Raw genomic sequence first — 16498 nt, 5'->3', positions numbered from 1 at the left:
TGACCTAAGCCTAAGTTGAAGGACCTTTCTGACCCAGGAGGCCAAATTCCTTATCCCCCCCCCCCCAGTTACATTGGGTAACTGATAGCTGAACAATCCTGCCCACCTATCGGAATTTACCTGTGGTGGGGGGAGAAGGGGGAACACACTGATGAAGCAGCATCTAGTAGGAATGAACCACACCCATTAGCTCCCATCACTCCAGTGATGTCAATTGATTGACAGGTGTGCATGAAAATTGGTCTGCAGGCTGGAGTTTCCCGTGGAAACCTTGTTTTAGCAAGAAAACTGGGGGAAGAGGTCAAAGAAGTTGTGGGGCAACCACTGCCAAAGAACACAGAAAACAAAAAAACCCGCACGTGACTTTGTGGTAGCTGACCCAGGGGCAGAAAAGCAGAGGGCTACAGGGCCCAAAGTACATCCCCGGTCTTGAACTCTGCCAGTCCCATCTAGGGCCAGTGTGACTGCAGATGAGCAGTTAAAGGACACCAGCTACAAATTGCCATCTTTCTATTTCTCCTTTCCACATGCTAGGTATGCGGGACGTGAACCTGCTGCCGCACCAGCCACAGGCAACAAAAAGAACCATCTGACTGAGCTGCAGCGCTTTTTGGACACTGCCTTCAACCTCGACTCTTTCAAGGGCTTGTCTTAAATACTCTTGGACTGGTTTCCGCAGCGCACTGTGTGTGTTTCTCTGTCTGCTCACTTCCTTTCTATGTCCTTAACTATAGACCTTGTAAGCTAACTTAAGGCGCCTGTTATTAATCTCTTGTTTGCTCTTGAGGAACTGCCTCTTCAGTGACCCTGTCCAGAATGCTTGTGTTAGGTTTTATCTTCTGTGTGCTGTAGATCAAACTTCTGGAACAATGGGTTATCACTCCAGCACAAGCCCATGTCCTTTCTGAGAACCCTGGGACTAACCAGCCCCAGTCCCCAGAATGAGGGATTTAGAGGGACTGGTATTTGCCTTCCAAACAAATGTCTCTCTCTTGAGACTGTGATGACTCCAGATGATGCCCGAGTCATTGTCTCCAACCCAACAGTGATTCAGGAGGCAGGCGTTGCTTTTAAATCACAAACACAAATGTGCCCACCTGGAAGGACAAGAGGAATGATGTCTTTTCATTCCCTTTTCCTCTCCAGAAGTGTTTGATCTGGCATAACTCTTCAACTGTGTCATGAGATTAGATTCCCTTTCCTTATGCACGACAACCCTAGTACTGAAAATCCTGGGCTAGCACCCTAAATCACTGCTGCTGTTTCTTGTGGTTTAGCAGCCTAGCATTACCCATGCTGAATACACACAGAGACAGCTCAAATTCAGGCACTCTTCTTCCAGGAGGGGTCCCTCCCCCTTTAATGAAGAACTTATAACTCAGCCCAGGCACTAATCTGGGGGAGGGGCGTGCTCTTTTCAAAACTGCCACCATTTGTAGTCCTAATATCCCTTCCTGGGTAGGAACTTGGTATACAGTGGACACTAAATAATCTTTTATACAGTCACCAAAGCCACTTCTCTTTCAGCCTCCAGGTTTGCTTAGCTTTCAGGTTCTGACCAAGAGAAAGCTACACTTGGGAATAAAAAAATACCCACGAATTAATGTTTTGTATAGGAAAACATTGGGACTGATAATTAGATCACACTCTTGTCTGTAATGCCACATGTAGAGCAAAATTTGAGTCTCTACTATTACTTGAGCAGAAGTTAATGTTTCCCCCCTCTTCATGGGCTATAGTCACATTGCACTTTTTTTCCTGAGTTTCATGCAAATGGGAATCCACCTTTGCTGCACACCTTTTTCATAAATTACTTCCATACTGATTATTTCAGTCTTAACTTTGAGTTTAGCAATGCTTTTAAAGGACTACTTGTGTATATAGAATTGGCGGGTGAAGTATTATTATTTTTTAAAGAAAAGACCTATTTTCTGTCATTGCAAAACTTTTGGATGAGGCCTGAGTTGCAACAACTTAGCATAATTGATATGTAGCCTGCTAGAAACATTTTTATGTTGGTGTCTCTGACCTCCACAGACCTTTCTAGCAAGATATATACAGTGGAACCTCAGGTTATGTTAACCTCGGGTAACGTAAACTTCGGGTTGCAAAAGCAGGAAATCTGGAAGTGTTTTGCCACATGCGCAGAAGCGGTCTACTGCCGTGTGCGCAAAAGCAGTCTCTCCAGTTGCGAAAACTTCAGGATACGGCCGGACCTCCGGAACGGATCCCATTTACGACCGGAAGTACCACTGTACTTGTCCCAGGAGGCTCAAACATGGATATAAACACCCAGTTTCCTTGTTGCTGGATAGATTCTGTCCCTGTGTTCTCCTAGCTCTATGCTTAGACTGTGTGAGCAGAGTTTAGGACGGCATGCACTTCTGCTATGGAGTAGCTTGTACCTACTTCTCATTGGCTTTCTCCTGAATTACACAGCTTCTCAAACACAGCCCTAATTGGGGAGCGGGGAGAGACACAGTGAAACCAATTAAACATTATGACTTTAAGAAAAGGGTTTTGAGGTAGTTCCAAGGATCTTTTTGGTGAACCTCCCTAACTTTATGTTGTTGTAGTCTTCTGCCTTTCTGGGGCCCCTCGGGTGTTGGGGCTTTCCTAGCCGTTGCCTGAGCAGGGCCTCTCTCAGTAGGTAGTGTGCTAACAAGATAGCTCAAAATTGATCCCACGTGAGATTTCTTACTGCTTCCTCATCCGTGTGCACACTGGAATATACTGACTGATCTTAGGAACGCTGATGTCATTTATTTTCCGCTGCAGTCCAGGGGCTCAAGCATGGCCACAGTCAATCCCCCTCTACTTTGTGGCCTTTGCAACAGGAATTGATGCCATTTCTTGGCGCTCTCTTTTTTTTAACCCATTGCTGATATCTGGCAACTGCTTTCAATCACAGTAATTACACAGTGGTCTGCCAGTGATAGAATGTACCTCAGTGCTTTGGCTGTCCCTTCCTCCCCCCCCCCCCCCCGTGCGGTCATCACAATGTCATTTGGTGGCAATGGCAGCAATGACTTGATTGGCAAGGCTGTTAAAGAGAGAAATTCTGAACTAGGTTGAGCCTACCCTCTTGGACAGAACACATAGCATGCGCCCACTGTTGCACTTCCGCCTAAGCCTGTTTCTATTCTGTGTCAATCTCCTGAGCTTCTGAATGTGGTCTGTGTATGCTGCCATGCCATGTCACATCAGAGCTTTCCCATCCCTCAGAGAAAAGAAAACCTTAACATCTTTGCTGTCTTTGACAGGAGATGTTCAGCTCTATATTCATTTGGCTGACCCCTGAGCATTACTGAGAGACATACAGCTTCCTCCTGTCCCCATCTATCTTCTCTGTGTGCTGCCAGCCATACCAAAAGAGTGTGCCATCTTGTGAATAAATACTTTTCTATAATCTAAGAATCTGTGCTGCTTCACTAGTGGGAACAGCACATTCCAAAAGTGATGCCCACTGTTTGGGGATAGACTGTCAACAAAAGGGTTTATGTGGGACTGCAATATTTGTTCTTTAGTTCTGCAGAGAGAGAGAAAAATCCTAGTGTCTAACCTTTGCCAAAGCCAGGGGCCAGTGGAGAGAGGGAGGTTGCCTGTTCAGGGCTAGCGCTACCCTAGGGCTCCCCTCAAATTCACAGCCTGACTTTTATTTATTTTGGTTTTAAAACAAAAACAAAAAATCAGACATGTCTGGCTTAAACAATAAAGCCTGATCTTCTTCCCAAAGTGTCTCCAGCTTGCTCAGTTGTCCGAGATTCATTCTTTCACCCAGTTCAAATGACACAGGCCCCTGTTGAGGGCAGGCGGGATGGAAACTGGGAAGGGACAATTCCATCTGCAGCCTTGCACACTCCTGTGAAAACGTATAAAATGTATTGAGCAAGAGTCATAATCTATGCTTATCTGAAGCTATTTATTACAGTTGGTGCTCAATGAGCACTTCTTGACCCTGGTCTGAAGGCCATCCATTCCCAAGTAGGCACACTAAAAGCTTAAACGTCATTTTGAATTGGTCCAACCTGCAAGTCCAGGTGGTCCAGCAAGGCAAGTATATCTCAAGGTAAGTACTGAATCGACAGCAGCAGCCACCACTGGGCTTCAGTGCAGCATAATTATCCTGACGTGTTCGGAGGAGTCAGTGCCAGCAATAGGATGCATGGAAAGTGACTTCTGAATTTTTCTCATTCACCTTTGGTTAACAAGCATCACAAAATATGCAGCAAAGTAAAGCATGGAAATATAGGCTGTTAGACCTTTAAAATATGTCCTTTAAAGTGAGCTCCAAAGTTTCTCTCTTACCCCAGCATATAAAAAAGACCACGCATTTGTTAAGTTACAAAATAAGTTAAGTTTCCTTACAAAATCTCCAAAGGTCAGATCCGTGTGTTTCAGAAAATTGCACAGGCAGTAAAACATGGCATAGTGATGAAATGGTGAAAGTTTCTAAATTATTGGTATAAGAACTTGAGAGTGGTTTGTGAGAGCCATGCGGTCTGAACTGGAGTAGCCAGATCAGATGTTCTCACATGGTGAACTCAATAGGAACAAAGACTTGACTACCTAGTTCCTCCCAAGGTGAGCTAAGCCTGGCAAGACAGCTAACTATATGGTCTTTAACACCTTCATGCATTAATCAGACTTCAAACATATTGGTTATTTGAAGCTGGTTATCCCACACCTAGAAAGAGGCGTTTTTTAGAGAGAGAGAGAACTTCTTTTCTTAAATGCTCCCATAGAGTTGGCTCATGAAGTACAGTAATGAAAGAAAGCCAGGACAGCTTTAGTGTCCACCAGCACAGTTTGGCAGGGGGGAGCTTTGAATTGAAAAGGAGTTTCTGATTAATTGGGCAGCAGATTTCTGAAAGCAAAGTTGGCATTTTAAAAGACGTATCCCCTTTTTTTCCTCATGCATCTTTTAAAATGCTGCTATTACATGTGCATCATCTGAAAAGAAAGCAAATAACGCTCCTTCAGGCATACCATGTTTATTTGCAAATGTATGCAGATTTAATAAATAGGTTAACCAAGTAATAACTCAGTGTTAGAAATGTAATTTGTTCTAGCCACAGAGAACGTGAAATGAGTTAGATGGTGGCCAACCCACTCTTATTTCCTGCTAATCAAGAGGTTTGCCTTGCTCTCTTCTTTTCATTGGAAGTCAAGACTGGTGATTTCAAAACAAGCAGAATTTGTTGGAGCAGTTTCTTAGCTCTTCTCTCACCCCCCAGAGTGCTGTTAGTGTGTACAGAGTGCCAGTGTCTAACAAGTACCACTGAAACTGCAGTTTGCCTCAGGAGGGCAGCCGCTTATGTTTCTAGGCCAAGGGCAAATGGCTTTCAGAGGGCAATTTTATCCAGACTAGCATGGGATGAAGGTAAAATGCCCTTCCATCTGCTGTGGTTGCGATCTTGACGGTGGGGGTGCAGTACAGCTGCTATTCAAAAACACTGCAGATGCAGCTATGAAGATGCATTTGAATATATAGTCTGGCAGTCAAGATAGGCTAGAAGAATTACTTGCCTTCTACCCGCTAAGAATAAAACAACTTTGTAGATCAGGGCTACAAGGAACTGGTGGTCCTCTTAGCTATTGGTGTCGGACACGTCCATCAACTCCAACTGGCATGGCCAATTAATCGGGTGCTGGGAGTTGTTGATCAACTAGACTGGGTTTCCCACCCATGTTGCAAATGGTTCTGAAAACTGAGCAAGTGCTTGTGCTGTCTAGACGTGTCCTTTCCAAATGGGATTTTTTTCTTCTTTCCATTTTCCACTCCCATCATAACGCGGGGGCATAAGAGATAAGTGCTCTATTTTGTTCTGCACTGGTACAATGCAGAGGAACAGCAGAAACTTAAGTTGCCACTGCGTAAGCAGTATAAATAGGACAGGAATGACTGCCTAAGGTGCAAATTAGCTGGTGCTGTTTGAGAAAACAGGTGTGAATTCCACATGGTTGGCACCATGAAATAGCAGCAGACCTTTGCAAGAAAGTGATGGGGCGACTGACTGCAAGCTCTGGTCTTTGTACCACTCTGCCCTTAGGACTTGAGCACCACGGTGTGTTCTCCACGCTTTTAAATCTAGAATAGCTCAGATGTCCCTATAGTTTTAGGAACCCCCAGCTGGCAGAGCAATCTTGGCCCTCCAGAGGATCCAATTTGGTTAATGAGGCCATTTCCACAGAACCACACTCCTCTGCTGTTGTCCTGGTGATAGGTGCTGGTGGATGAGGCTCAATTCTTTGACGGCTGTGTCCATTACTGTACATCCCTTTCCATTTGGCCGGGCCCTGCAGTTCCCCTGATGGGGACTGCTGCATGCAACCAAAGCAGCAGGATCAAACACTGCTCATCAGCTGATTCTAAGGGCAGCAAATTGTTTTGGTGGCAAGTGGGACTCTGCATAGTAATTTCGTACTGCACCACAAGTAACCAGTCCAAAAAGCCTTTGGAAGGGGTGGTGTTAGTTTACTTGGCAGGTACCAATTTTTTAAAAAGAGATGCTATACAGAATGGACTAGGGGCAGGAGACAGAACTCAGTCCCACCTATGGCCTTTGTGTGAGGTCACCTGAATCTACAGCTGTACGGAGAGCTCAAGCTGTAAAAGTTCAGCATCACTTGAACACACTCATTAACAGCCTGTTAAGGGACAATTCACGGTGCTGACAGTGACATACCAAAGTGCTTAAATGTCTTGAGATATAACAGACCTGGGAAATGTCTAACACATCTCCCAGTTGTTACCTTGAAAATAGTCCATGAACCCTTTTTAGGAGGCTTGGAAAAGTTTTGTTGTAGCACCCAGATGCTTGGAGATTTAATGGTAATGCACCTCCAGTCTACAATGCTGGGTGATGGGTCGTAATGGAGCCACCAGATGGCAGCACATTATTGGCATAGATTTGAGACTAAATCTGATATAGATGGAACTAGGGTTGCCATGTTTCAAAAAGTGAAATTCTGGACACAAAAGTTGTTGAGCTTTATTGGGGGGGAGCAAATAAATGACACTTCTGATGGGTTGCCATATGCCCAGATGCCGTTTTCGACAGACGAATCCTGTGTATGTCCAGGAAATTCCGGCCATATCGCAGCCCTAGATGGGACCAAAGAATACAGTGGTACCTCAGGTTACATACGCTTCAGGTTCCATACATTTTAGGTTACAGACTCCGCTAACCTAGAAATAGCTAACCTAGAAATAGCTAACCTAGAAATAGCTAACCCGCTAACCTCGGGTTAAGAATTTTGCTTCAGGATGAGAATAGAAATCGTGCTCCAGCAGCATGGCAGCAGCGGGAGGCCCCATTATCTAAAATGGTGCTTCAGGTTAAGAACAGTTTCAGGCTAAGGACGGGCCTCTGGAACGAATTAAGTACTTAACCCGAGGTACCACTGTACTTCAAAAGATGTTGCCACAAGCATTTTAATTCTCCTAAGCTCTTCTGTGAAAATGAATGTTAACAGCAACCAAAGGTACATTAAAATGCTAAACAAAGAGAATGCACAACAGCTCAATGCAGCAGCAAGGAACCTGTAGCCCTCAACAAGTTGTTGGACTCCGGTTCCCATCAGCTCCAGCTAGCCTAGTTGCCTAGCCAAAGCTCAGGAGTTATGGGAACTGTAGTCCTGCAACATCTGGCGAGCCACAGGTTTCCCATCCTTGGACTCCTTAATGGATTCTCTCCCCACCATTTGTGCAGAAGCTTGGAGGTTCCCAAGCTGTTCCAGTGAAAACTGTCCTACCAACCCCATACATACTAATTTGTGATCCAGCACTGCCTCTGTTTCTTGGTCAACAAATCTGTTTAAGAGAAAACTCAGGTGGAGTTTTCTTTCTAACCAAGGCGGAAAATCTGGTTTTTCTTGTTAAAGGTAGATAAATGGGCTTGGCCGCCAGGCACCACCATAGTAATGAGTAGGCGATGTCAGAGAAAACAGAGTAATGAGAAAACTGTAGTAATGATTAGGTGATGGCAAGGAAACGGAGGCCGGGAAGAACTTTGAAAGGTTCTCTACGGTTCATATGCCTTCTCTTCAGTCTTTGGATATTTAAACCCACCCTCTTATTCAGAATTTACCCATAAATTTTGGTTCTCCTGCCAATTCAGCACTGACAATGCTGAATAGCAATAGCATGCACCCTGCTGCTACATGTGAGCTCTGTAGAAAAGGGTACCAAGTCACTTGCATTAAAACAGAGCATGGCATCATTGACTCTCCCCTCCTAAAACCACAAATGAATGACCTAGAACTAAAGGGGCGCAGGTGGCGCTGTGGGTTAAAGCCTCAGCGCCTAGGACTTGCCGATCGAAAGGTCGGCGGTTCGAATCCCTGCGGCGGGGTGCGCTCCTGCTGCTCGGTCCCAGCGCCTGCCAACCTAGCAGTTCGAAAGCACCTCCGGGTGCAAGTAGATAAATAGGGACCGCTTACCAGCGGGAAGGTAAACGGCGTTTCCGTGTGCGGCTCTGGCTCGCCAGAGCAGCGATGTCACGCTGGCCACGTGACCCAGAAGTGTCTCCGGACAGCGCTGGCCCCCGGCCTCTTGAGTGAGATGGGCGCACAACCCCAGAGTCTGTCAAGACTGGCCCGCACGGGCAGGGGTACCTTTACCTTTTACCTTTAATGGGGTAAGGCGGGTGCAGTTGGCCCCAGAATTCCCATGCGGATCAATGCAGCTGTTCTAGCAAGAGCTCGCCACACCTTTCCAGGCTGCTGAGAGGATGGCCTTAGAAATTTATGCACTGGGAAATGATATGCAATTAATTGAAGAGGATGTTCAAAATAACCTTTTTTTTTAATAATAATATTTATTCAAAATTTTAAAGGTTACAAAAAGAAAAAAGAGAAAAAAGAAAAATAAAAAGACAGAAAAAATACAATCAATTAAAAATAAAAAAGAACAAATCGAACCTTTACATAGCTTTCTTTCCTTTACTTATTTCCTTGACCTCCTCACACCTCCCATTTTTGTATTCTAATTCAAATTGTTATTTCAGCAAATCCTTCCAACCTTGTTTTTATCTTAATAATTTGTCTTAATATACTGTAATTTTACGTTCTCTCTTTCATCAATTCATTTTTACTTAATCCTTTATGTCATTTCTGCCAAAACCACATAATTTTCTTTTTCCAACATCTTTCTAACAATCCTTAATTTTACAGTATTTTTGAAGATAAGCTTTAAATTTTTTCCAATTTTCTTCCACCGACTCTTCTCCTTGGTCCCGGATTCTGCCAGTCATGTTCAAAATAACTTTTGTTTTTAAAAAAAGATGCTTTTCTTTTCGGAAGGAGAAGAAGAAGAAGAAGAAGAAGAAGAAGAAGAAGAAGAAGAAGAAGAAGAGTAGTTTGGATTTGATATCCCGCCTTTCACTCCCCTTCAGGAGTCTCAAAGCAGCTAACATTCTCCTTTCCCTTCCTCCCCCACAACAAACACTCTGTGAGGTGAGTGGGGCTGAGAGACTTCACAGAAGTGTGACTGGCCCAAGGTCACCCAGCAGCTGCATGTGGAGGAGCAGAGACGCGAATCCGGTTCACCAGATTACAAGTCTACCACTCTTAACCACTACACCACACTGGCTCTCAGGACAGGACAGGACAGACTACCTAAATTGTATTGAAATTTATTTATATATGCTATGCTACTACAGCAGCAAGAATTCTACTTGCCCAAAAGTGAAAGAAGCAGAAGTCCCAGCAAAGGAAGAATGGATACAAAAACTTATGGAATATGCAGAAATGGCGAAACTTACCGGAAGAATAAGAAATCAAGATAACAAACTTTTTAATAAAAGAATGGAAATGGTTTATTGACTATTTGCAGATAAATCGCAAACAGATAGAAACATCGGCAGGATTATTGTAATAACCTGCAGTTTCGTAAGAGTATATATTTAAAGTAGATAATTGAATGAGCAAATTAAATGAATTTGGATATGCAGAAGATAATAAAAAATAGATTCAAGGAACCGCAGAGAGAAGGGGAAGGAAGTCAAGTTTTGAAATGTTAAAATGATTGTAAAATTAATGAAATGTATAAACTTGAAAAGTTTAAATAAAAACTTTTTTAAAAAAAGAAACTTATGCACCCCTGAGACACTGCATCCTCCTGTCCTGCTCTGGGGTGTTGTGCCCCTGTAATTTGAGAACCACTGCTGTTGTTGAAATGCATGTCACAATTATTCTGCATACCGAAGTATGACTTATGGTACCATGCTTAAAATAATATGATTATCATTATAATAGGGTTCATTACACTTGGCTTTTTAAACATTATCAGTAGAGGTCTCCGCTTTGGAGAGTTTAACACTGATGGGTGGTAGATGCTGCCCATCTGGTGATGTCCATGTGTAGAGTCACCTCTTGTGTTGTTGGAAAAGAGTGTTTGTGATGACCAGCTTGTTCTCTTGACAGAACTCTATTAGCCTTTGCCCTGCTTCATTTTGAACTCCAAGGGAGATGGACCATAAAGAAGGCTGATTGCCGAAGAATTGATGCTTTTGAATTATGGTGCTGGAGGAGCCTCTTGAGAGTCCCATGGACTGCAAGAAGATCAAACATATCCATTCTGAAGGATATCAGCCCTGAGTGATCACTGGAAGGACAGATCGTGAAGCTGAGGCTCCAACCTCATGAGGTTGCCACCTCATGAGAAGAGAAGACTCCCTGGAAAAGACCCTGATGTTGGGAAAGATGGAGGGCACAAGGAGAAGGGGACGACAAAGGACGAGATGGTTGGACAGTGTTCTCGAAGCTACCAGCATGAGTTTGACCAAACTGTGGGAGGCAGTGGAAGACAGGAGTGCCTGGTGTGCTCTGGTCCATGGGATCATGAAGAGTCGGACATGACTAAACAACAATGCACAACCAAGATTGCATATTAAGGATCCCGATTGTGCATTGGCAGAGACATCTGCCACACACCTGATGTCACATAAGACATTGCTTTGGGACGGGTTAAGTGTCACCCTCATGGGCCAAATTCAAACTCCTGGGGGGCCAGATGTTCCCCACCCCGCTTTAAATCATGGGGCAGGAAGAGATGAAGGTACATTTGCAGAAACCTCAAACATAATGAGAGAGAAGTAATTTTACATCATGGATAGGGAGGTATTTCCATGCAGGATCAAGCAAGAGTTAGCAAAAGTCTTCTATCCCAAAATCTTATTATTCCCTAAATAGTCTTCACAGAATCAAGCTTCCTTCTCCTTGCTGCTTATGAAGGCTTGTTAGATTGCCAGCCCTCTTCTGTCAACTCCAGAAAAGGAGGGAGATAATGGGGATTGTGTGGGGGTTGGTATTTAAAATTTTATTTTTGTGGTTATTACAGGGTGAGTATAGAATCATGAGACCTGATTAAAAAGCACAAGATCTGGCAGCCTAATGGAAAAAGGGGGAAATAAAGGGTTCTCTAAGAAGAGTAAGTTCTGACCTGGCATACTACAAAGCAGCTTTTTGTCCATCTAACTCGCAGCTGTTTACATTTTACAGCACATTATTTCCCTCAAAGAATTCTGGGCAGTGTAGTTTGCTGGAAATTGTAACTCTGTGAGGAGCAACTCCACTACTGAGAAAGGTTGCAGTATTTCAGACTTTTAGTTTAGGGGAAACTTCTGCCACATGAAAGAAGCTTATAAAATTACACAAGGCATGGAGAAAGCAGAGAGAGGTTTTTCCTCTCTCATGGACAGTCAACGAAGCTGAATGTTGGAAGACCTGGGACTTGCCAAAGAAAGTCCTCCTTCACGCAGCACATAGTTAAACCAATGAATGTTGCTCCCACAAGAGGCTGTGGTGGCCACAAACTTTGAAATGGCTTTGAAAGTTGTTTAGTCATTTAGTCGTGTCCGACTCTTCGTGACCCCATGGACCAGAGCACGCCAGGCACTCCTGTCTTCCACTGCCTCCCGCAGTTTGGTCAAACTCATGTTCGTAGCTTCAAGAACACTGTCCAACCATCTTGTCCTCTGTCATCCCCTTCTCCTTGTGCCCTCCATCTTTCCCAACATCAGGGTCTTTTCCAGGGAGTCTTCTCTTCTCATGAAGTGGCCAGAGTATTGGAGCTACCAGGCTGGCTCCGGGCTGCTGACTGCCGCTGCCGCCGCCACTGCCAAAGGGGAACCAGGGATGTCCGGCGGTACAGATCTCCTGCCCCCTTGCCCCTTTGTTTTGACTGATTGGGGGAGGCTCGGGAGTTGTGGGTGGGTGGCTGTTGCCCAGATTTTAAAAAACTCTGCGCATTTATGTTTCACAGGGTGCGAAAGAAGGACTTTGCACCTTTATACAATATGCACGTGTGCTTGGGCCCAGGGTCTTTTGCCTCACCATCCCCACTACTGACTCCCTGTTGCTACTCAGCTTCAAAAAAAAAAAAAAAAAAAGTGTCCCTGGATTCATTGAAAAAAATCTGGTAACCATAGGCCCTCATGTACCTTCAGGTCATTGTGCTCTGTGGTCTACAGCTCAAGATGGCTACCTGGCCCATCGCACCCATCGGGCAAGGTGAGGCGAGTGCAGCCTCTCAAGGAATGAGATCCAGTCTCCAAGGAATGCATTGCCTGCTGCCACCACCTTGGTGTGCTCCTTGGAGGCCAGATCTGCCCCCCATCGCCACCTCTACAGTGGCCTCGTAGCCTAGAGGCGGCGCTGCTGGTCTCTCCCCAGCCTTGTTCATGGTGTAAATCTTTGTTCCCCCTGCCTTGTTCCTGAGGTCACTCTTCCCTCAACCATTCTTCCCTGGGCACGGAGTGAGCAGAACCATTTTGTGGTTTACCTCAGGTGGCAAAATCATAGAATCATAGAATCCTAGAGTTGGAAGAGACCACAAGGGCCATCGAGTCCAACCCCCTGCCAAGCAGGAAACACCATCAGAGCACTCCTGACATATGGTTGTCAAGCCTCTGCTTAAAGACCTCCAAAGAAGGAGACTCCACCACACTCCTTGGCAGCAAATTCCACTGTCAAACAGCTCTTACTGTCAGGAAGTTCTCCAAATGTTTGGGGCTGATGGCTGCCATGATTTCAGTGGAGTGGGAGAATGCTGTTGTTTGTTTTTTTAAAAAAAAAATTATTAGGAACTTGAACAAAACATATTATCTTAAAACATATCATCCTTAATTCCCCCCCATCCCCCCCTAAAACAACCCCCCCTCCCCCCCGACTTCCCTCAGCTCCATTCTCTGGTTTCTCTACAAATGCTGTTCTCTGCATGTATAAATCCTTAATTTATCTGACTGGTTATTGTCAATAAAAAGTTTGTAAGTGTTTATTCAAAGCCTGCCAAGGAGTCCAGTTCACTTTGTTGCTTCTTTAAGTACTTTGTAAAAGGTTCCCATTCATCTTTAAAGTCACAGTTATCCTTGTCCCATAGTTTATGTGTCAATTTTGCCAATTCTGCATAGTCCATCAGTTTCTCTTGCCATAGTTCTTTAGTCGGGGCTTCCTCATTCTTCCATCCTTGTGCTATTAAGACTCTCGCTGCCATTGTCACGTACATGAAGATATTTTTCAGCTTCCTTGGCAGGTCTTTTCCTATAATCCCAAACAGAAATGCTTCAGGTTTCTTAACAAATGTTAGGTGGAACATTTTCATCAATTCATTGTATATCATTTCCCAAAACTTTTTAATTTCATTACAATCCCACCACACATGGTAAAATGTCCCCTCCATTTCCTTACATTTCCAGCACATATTTGAGCTGGCTTTATACATTATTCCTAACTGCACTGGTGTCTTATACCATCTATACATCATCTTCATATAATTTTCTTTCAACGAAGAACAATCTGTAATTTTTAAATGAATTTTCCATAACCTTTCCCAATCTTCCGTCATAATGTTATGACCTATATGGGAGAATGCTGTTTTGAACCATAGCGTTGAGGTGCTGATGGCCACGTCAGATGTTACTGGGTGCATATTACAACTATAACATCTACCTGTGTCTATCTCATAGCATTTAAAGCAGCTACAGTGGTGCCTCGCAAGACGAAATTAATCCGTTCCGCGAGTCTCTTCGTCTAGCGGTTTTTCGTCTTGCGAAGCAAGCCCATTGACGGCTTAGTGGATTAGCGCTTTTAGCGGCTTTTAGCGGCTTATCGGCTTAGCGGATAAGCAGATAAGCGGCTTAGAGGCTTAGAAAAAGGGGGGGAAAGGGGAAAAAAACCGCAGGAACTCGCAAGACATTTTCGTCTTGCGAAGCAAGCCCATAGGAAATTTGTTTTGCAAAGCGCCTCCAAAACGGAAAACCCTTTCGTCTAGCGGGTTTTCCGTCTTGCGAGGCGTTCGTCTTGCGGGGCACCACTGTACATCCATTTCCCCCCGGCGCCACCTTCATCTGTGGCACGTGGGAATACGCTGCAAGAAGCTGTCATTTGTCCTCCATTTCCCACCATGCAATTCTCAATGGGCAAAAGCAACTAGCTATGTAAGAACTTCAAGACTTTGGCTAAACCACTGGTGGGAAACCTCTGGAGGATCCCAGGTTCCCTACTCCTGTTCTGTAACAGAACAAAAAGACTTGCTTTTGCTTGTTTTGTTTTTGCTTTCCCTTATGTTTGTCACCTCCTGCCTAAGTCTTGGCCCATCACTGCTGCCTGCAGAGCAAGTTTAGTTAATGGATAACGCAAGCTGTTATCCTTTGGGTGACGCAGGCAGGGAGGGAAACTCTTGCAACTGTGATTCAAGGGGGGGGGGGTTAGTTTTTTCCTTGACAGTTTGCTCTGTGACACCGCACATGAGATTCAAAAGTGCTGGAGACTGTGTGTACTGATGCTTATAACTGCAGAGTAGTGGTGGAGGAGCTGAAATACTGCTTCCCTGTGCGGGCAAGACTCCAAAAGGCCTTCTTTCTGCAGCAGATTGCAAGCAGACAGTCGCAGTCGCATCTGTCTTAATTACACCCCAGGAGGTTTTTAAGGTAGCGCCAAGGCTCTTGCTGGTACATAGGAGTTTAATTCTATTTAGACAGTTGTACTTAGATCTGCAGTATAAATTAGGAGAGTGCCTTTGTGGCTTAGGGCCCTTGTATTTACAGGACTGCCTCTCCTGGTCTGTTTCGCAGAGGACCTTAAGGTCCATGAATAATAATAGTTTAGAGGGCCCAGGCCCTAAGGAAGTCAGACTATCCTCCACCAGGGCCAGGGCCTTCTCAGTGATGGCTCCGACCTGGTGGAATGCTTTGTCCCATGAGACCAGGGCCCTGCAGGATTTAACCTCCTTCTGCAGGGCCTGTAAGACAGAGCTATTCCGCCTGGCTTTCAATTTGAACTTAGCCTGATCTTTTATTCCGCTTCCTTCCCTCCCTCTCCCCTTTTTATGAAGTTTACCCACTCTGGGATTCCACAGCTAATTCTCTCCTGGTCTCCTCACTGGCCCAAATAGAACTAATTTAGCCAGCTAACCCTGGTGATCATCTAATGTTTATTGGATGGATTTCCCCCCTAAATTGATTTTTTAATTCTGAATTTATTGTTATTCACGTTTTATCCTGTATTTTATGCTGGTTTTGTTGCATCAATTAAGTGTTTTAAATTTGTTGCTAGCCGCCCTGAGCCCAGTTTTCTGAACCAGGAAGGGCGGGGTATAATTAAAAAATTATTATTATTTATTATTATTCCATACTTCCCCCCGCCTAATAATAACAACAGATTAAAGTAGATGATATAATAAAATGCAACAGCAACTTAACCGGGGGGGGGGGGGAATATCTAAGTTCTAGGAAAATGTAAAGGGCAATGGAAAATATACTAGAGTCAGCCCTGGGGTGTCACCACAGAGAAGACCCTGATCTCTGATCATCATTGGTGCTACCTCTAATGGAACTGGAGAAGGGTCTGTGAGGGAAGGTTTAAACTTAAAGGATACAGTGGTGCCCCGCAAGACGAACGCCTCGCAAGACGGAAAATCCGCTAGACGAAAGGGTTTTCCGTTTTGGAGGCGCTTCGCAAAACGATTTTCCCTATGGGCTTGCTTCGCAAGACAAAATGTCTTGCGAGTTTTTCCGACTTTTTTTCCCTTTCCCCCCCTTTTTCTAAGCCGCTAAGCCGCTTATCAGCTGATCCGATAAGCCGCTAAAAGCCGCTAAAAGCCACTAAGACGCTAATAGCGCTAATCCGCTAAGCCGTCAATGGGCTTGCTTCGCAAGACGAAAAAACCGCTAGACGAAGAGAATCGCGGAACGGATTCTTTTCGTCTTGCGAGGCACCACTGTACATCTAAATCATGATTATACCACTTTAACAGTAATGACTTCCCCCAAAGAATGCTGGGAACTGTAGTTTGTTAAGGGTGCTGAGAGTTGCGATGAGGTTCCCTATTTCCCACCCTGAATTAAATTCTCAGGGTGATTTAACAATCAATTCTTCTTCACATGGAACTTGGGGAATTTGTAGGTCTGGGAAGGGAACAAATGCAATACATGTTTCGCAATAAAATACAACCATATATAAATATCAGACAGCATGCAAATTGTAACGAAACAAA

General features: G+C 44.5%; 1 protein-coding gene and 1 long non-coding RNA gene across 5 annotated transcripts in view; one reads left to right on the top strand and one right to left on the bottom strand.

The window, feature by feature from the left end:
- Positions 1 to 3735, top strand: part of OGDH (oxoglutarate dehydrogenase) — a 61201-nt gene extending 57466 nt beyond the window's left edge. For all 4 annotated transcript variants that reach the window (XM_079954945.1, XM_079954943.1, XM_079954946.1 and 1 more), the window contains one exon: positions 535 to 3735. In XM_079954945.1, coding sequence (XP_079811071.1) covers positions 535 to 655 — 121 coding nt within the window. In that variant the 3' untranslated portion in view covers positions 656 to 3735. The remainder of the gene's footprint in view (positions 1 to 534) is intronic.
- Positions 1 to 15994, bottom strand: part of LOC307204041 — an 88159-nt gene extending 72165 nt beyond the window's left edge. The window contains exon 1 of the long non-coding RNA XR_013833484.1: positions 15881 to 15994. This is a non-coding gene — a long non-coding RNA (uncharacterized lncRNA). The remainder of the gene's footprint in view (positions 1 to 15880) is intronic.
- Between the last annotated feature and the right edge of the window lie 504 nt (positions 15995 to 16498).

This window comes from Podarcis cretensis (genome assembly GCF_951804945.1).
Source record: "Podarcis cretensis genome assembly, chromosome: 15".
NCBI lineage: Eukaryota > Metazoa > Chordata > Lepidosauria > Squamata > Lacertidae > Podarcis > Podarcis cretensis.
Note: the sequence above shows the minus strand (reverse complement) of the source record. Positions and strands in the feature narration are given on the sequence as shown.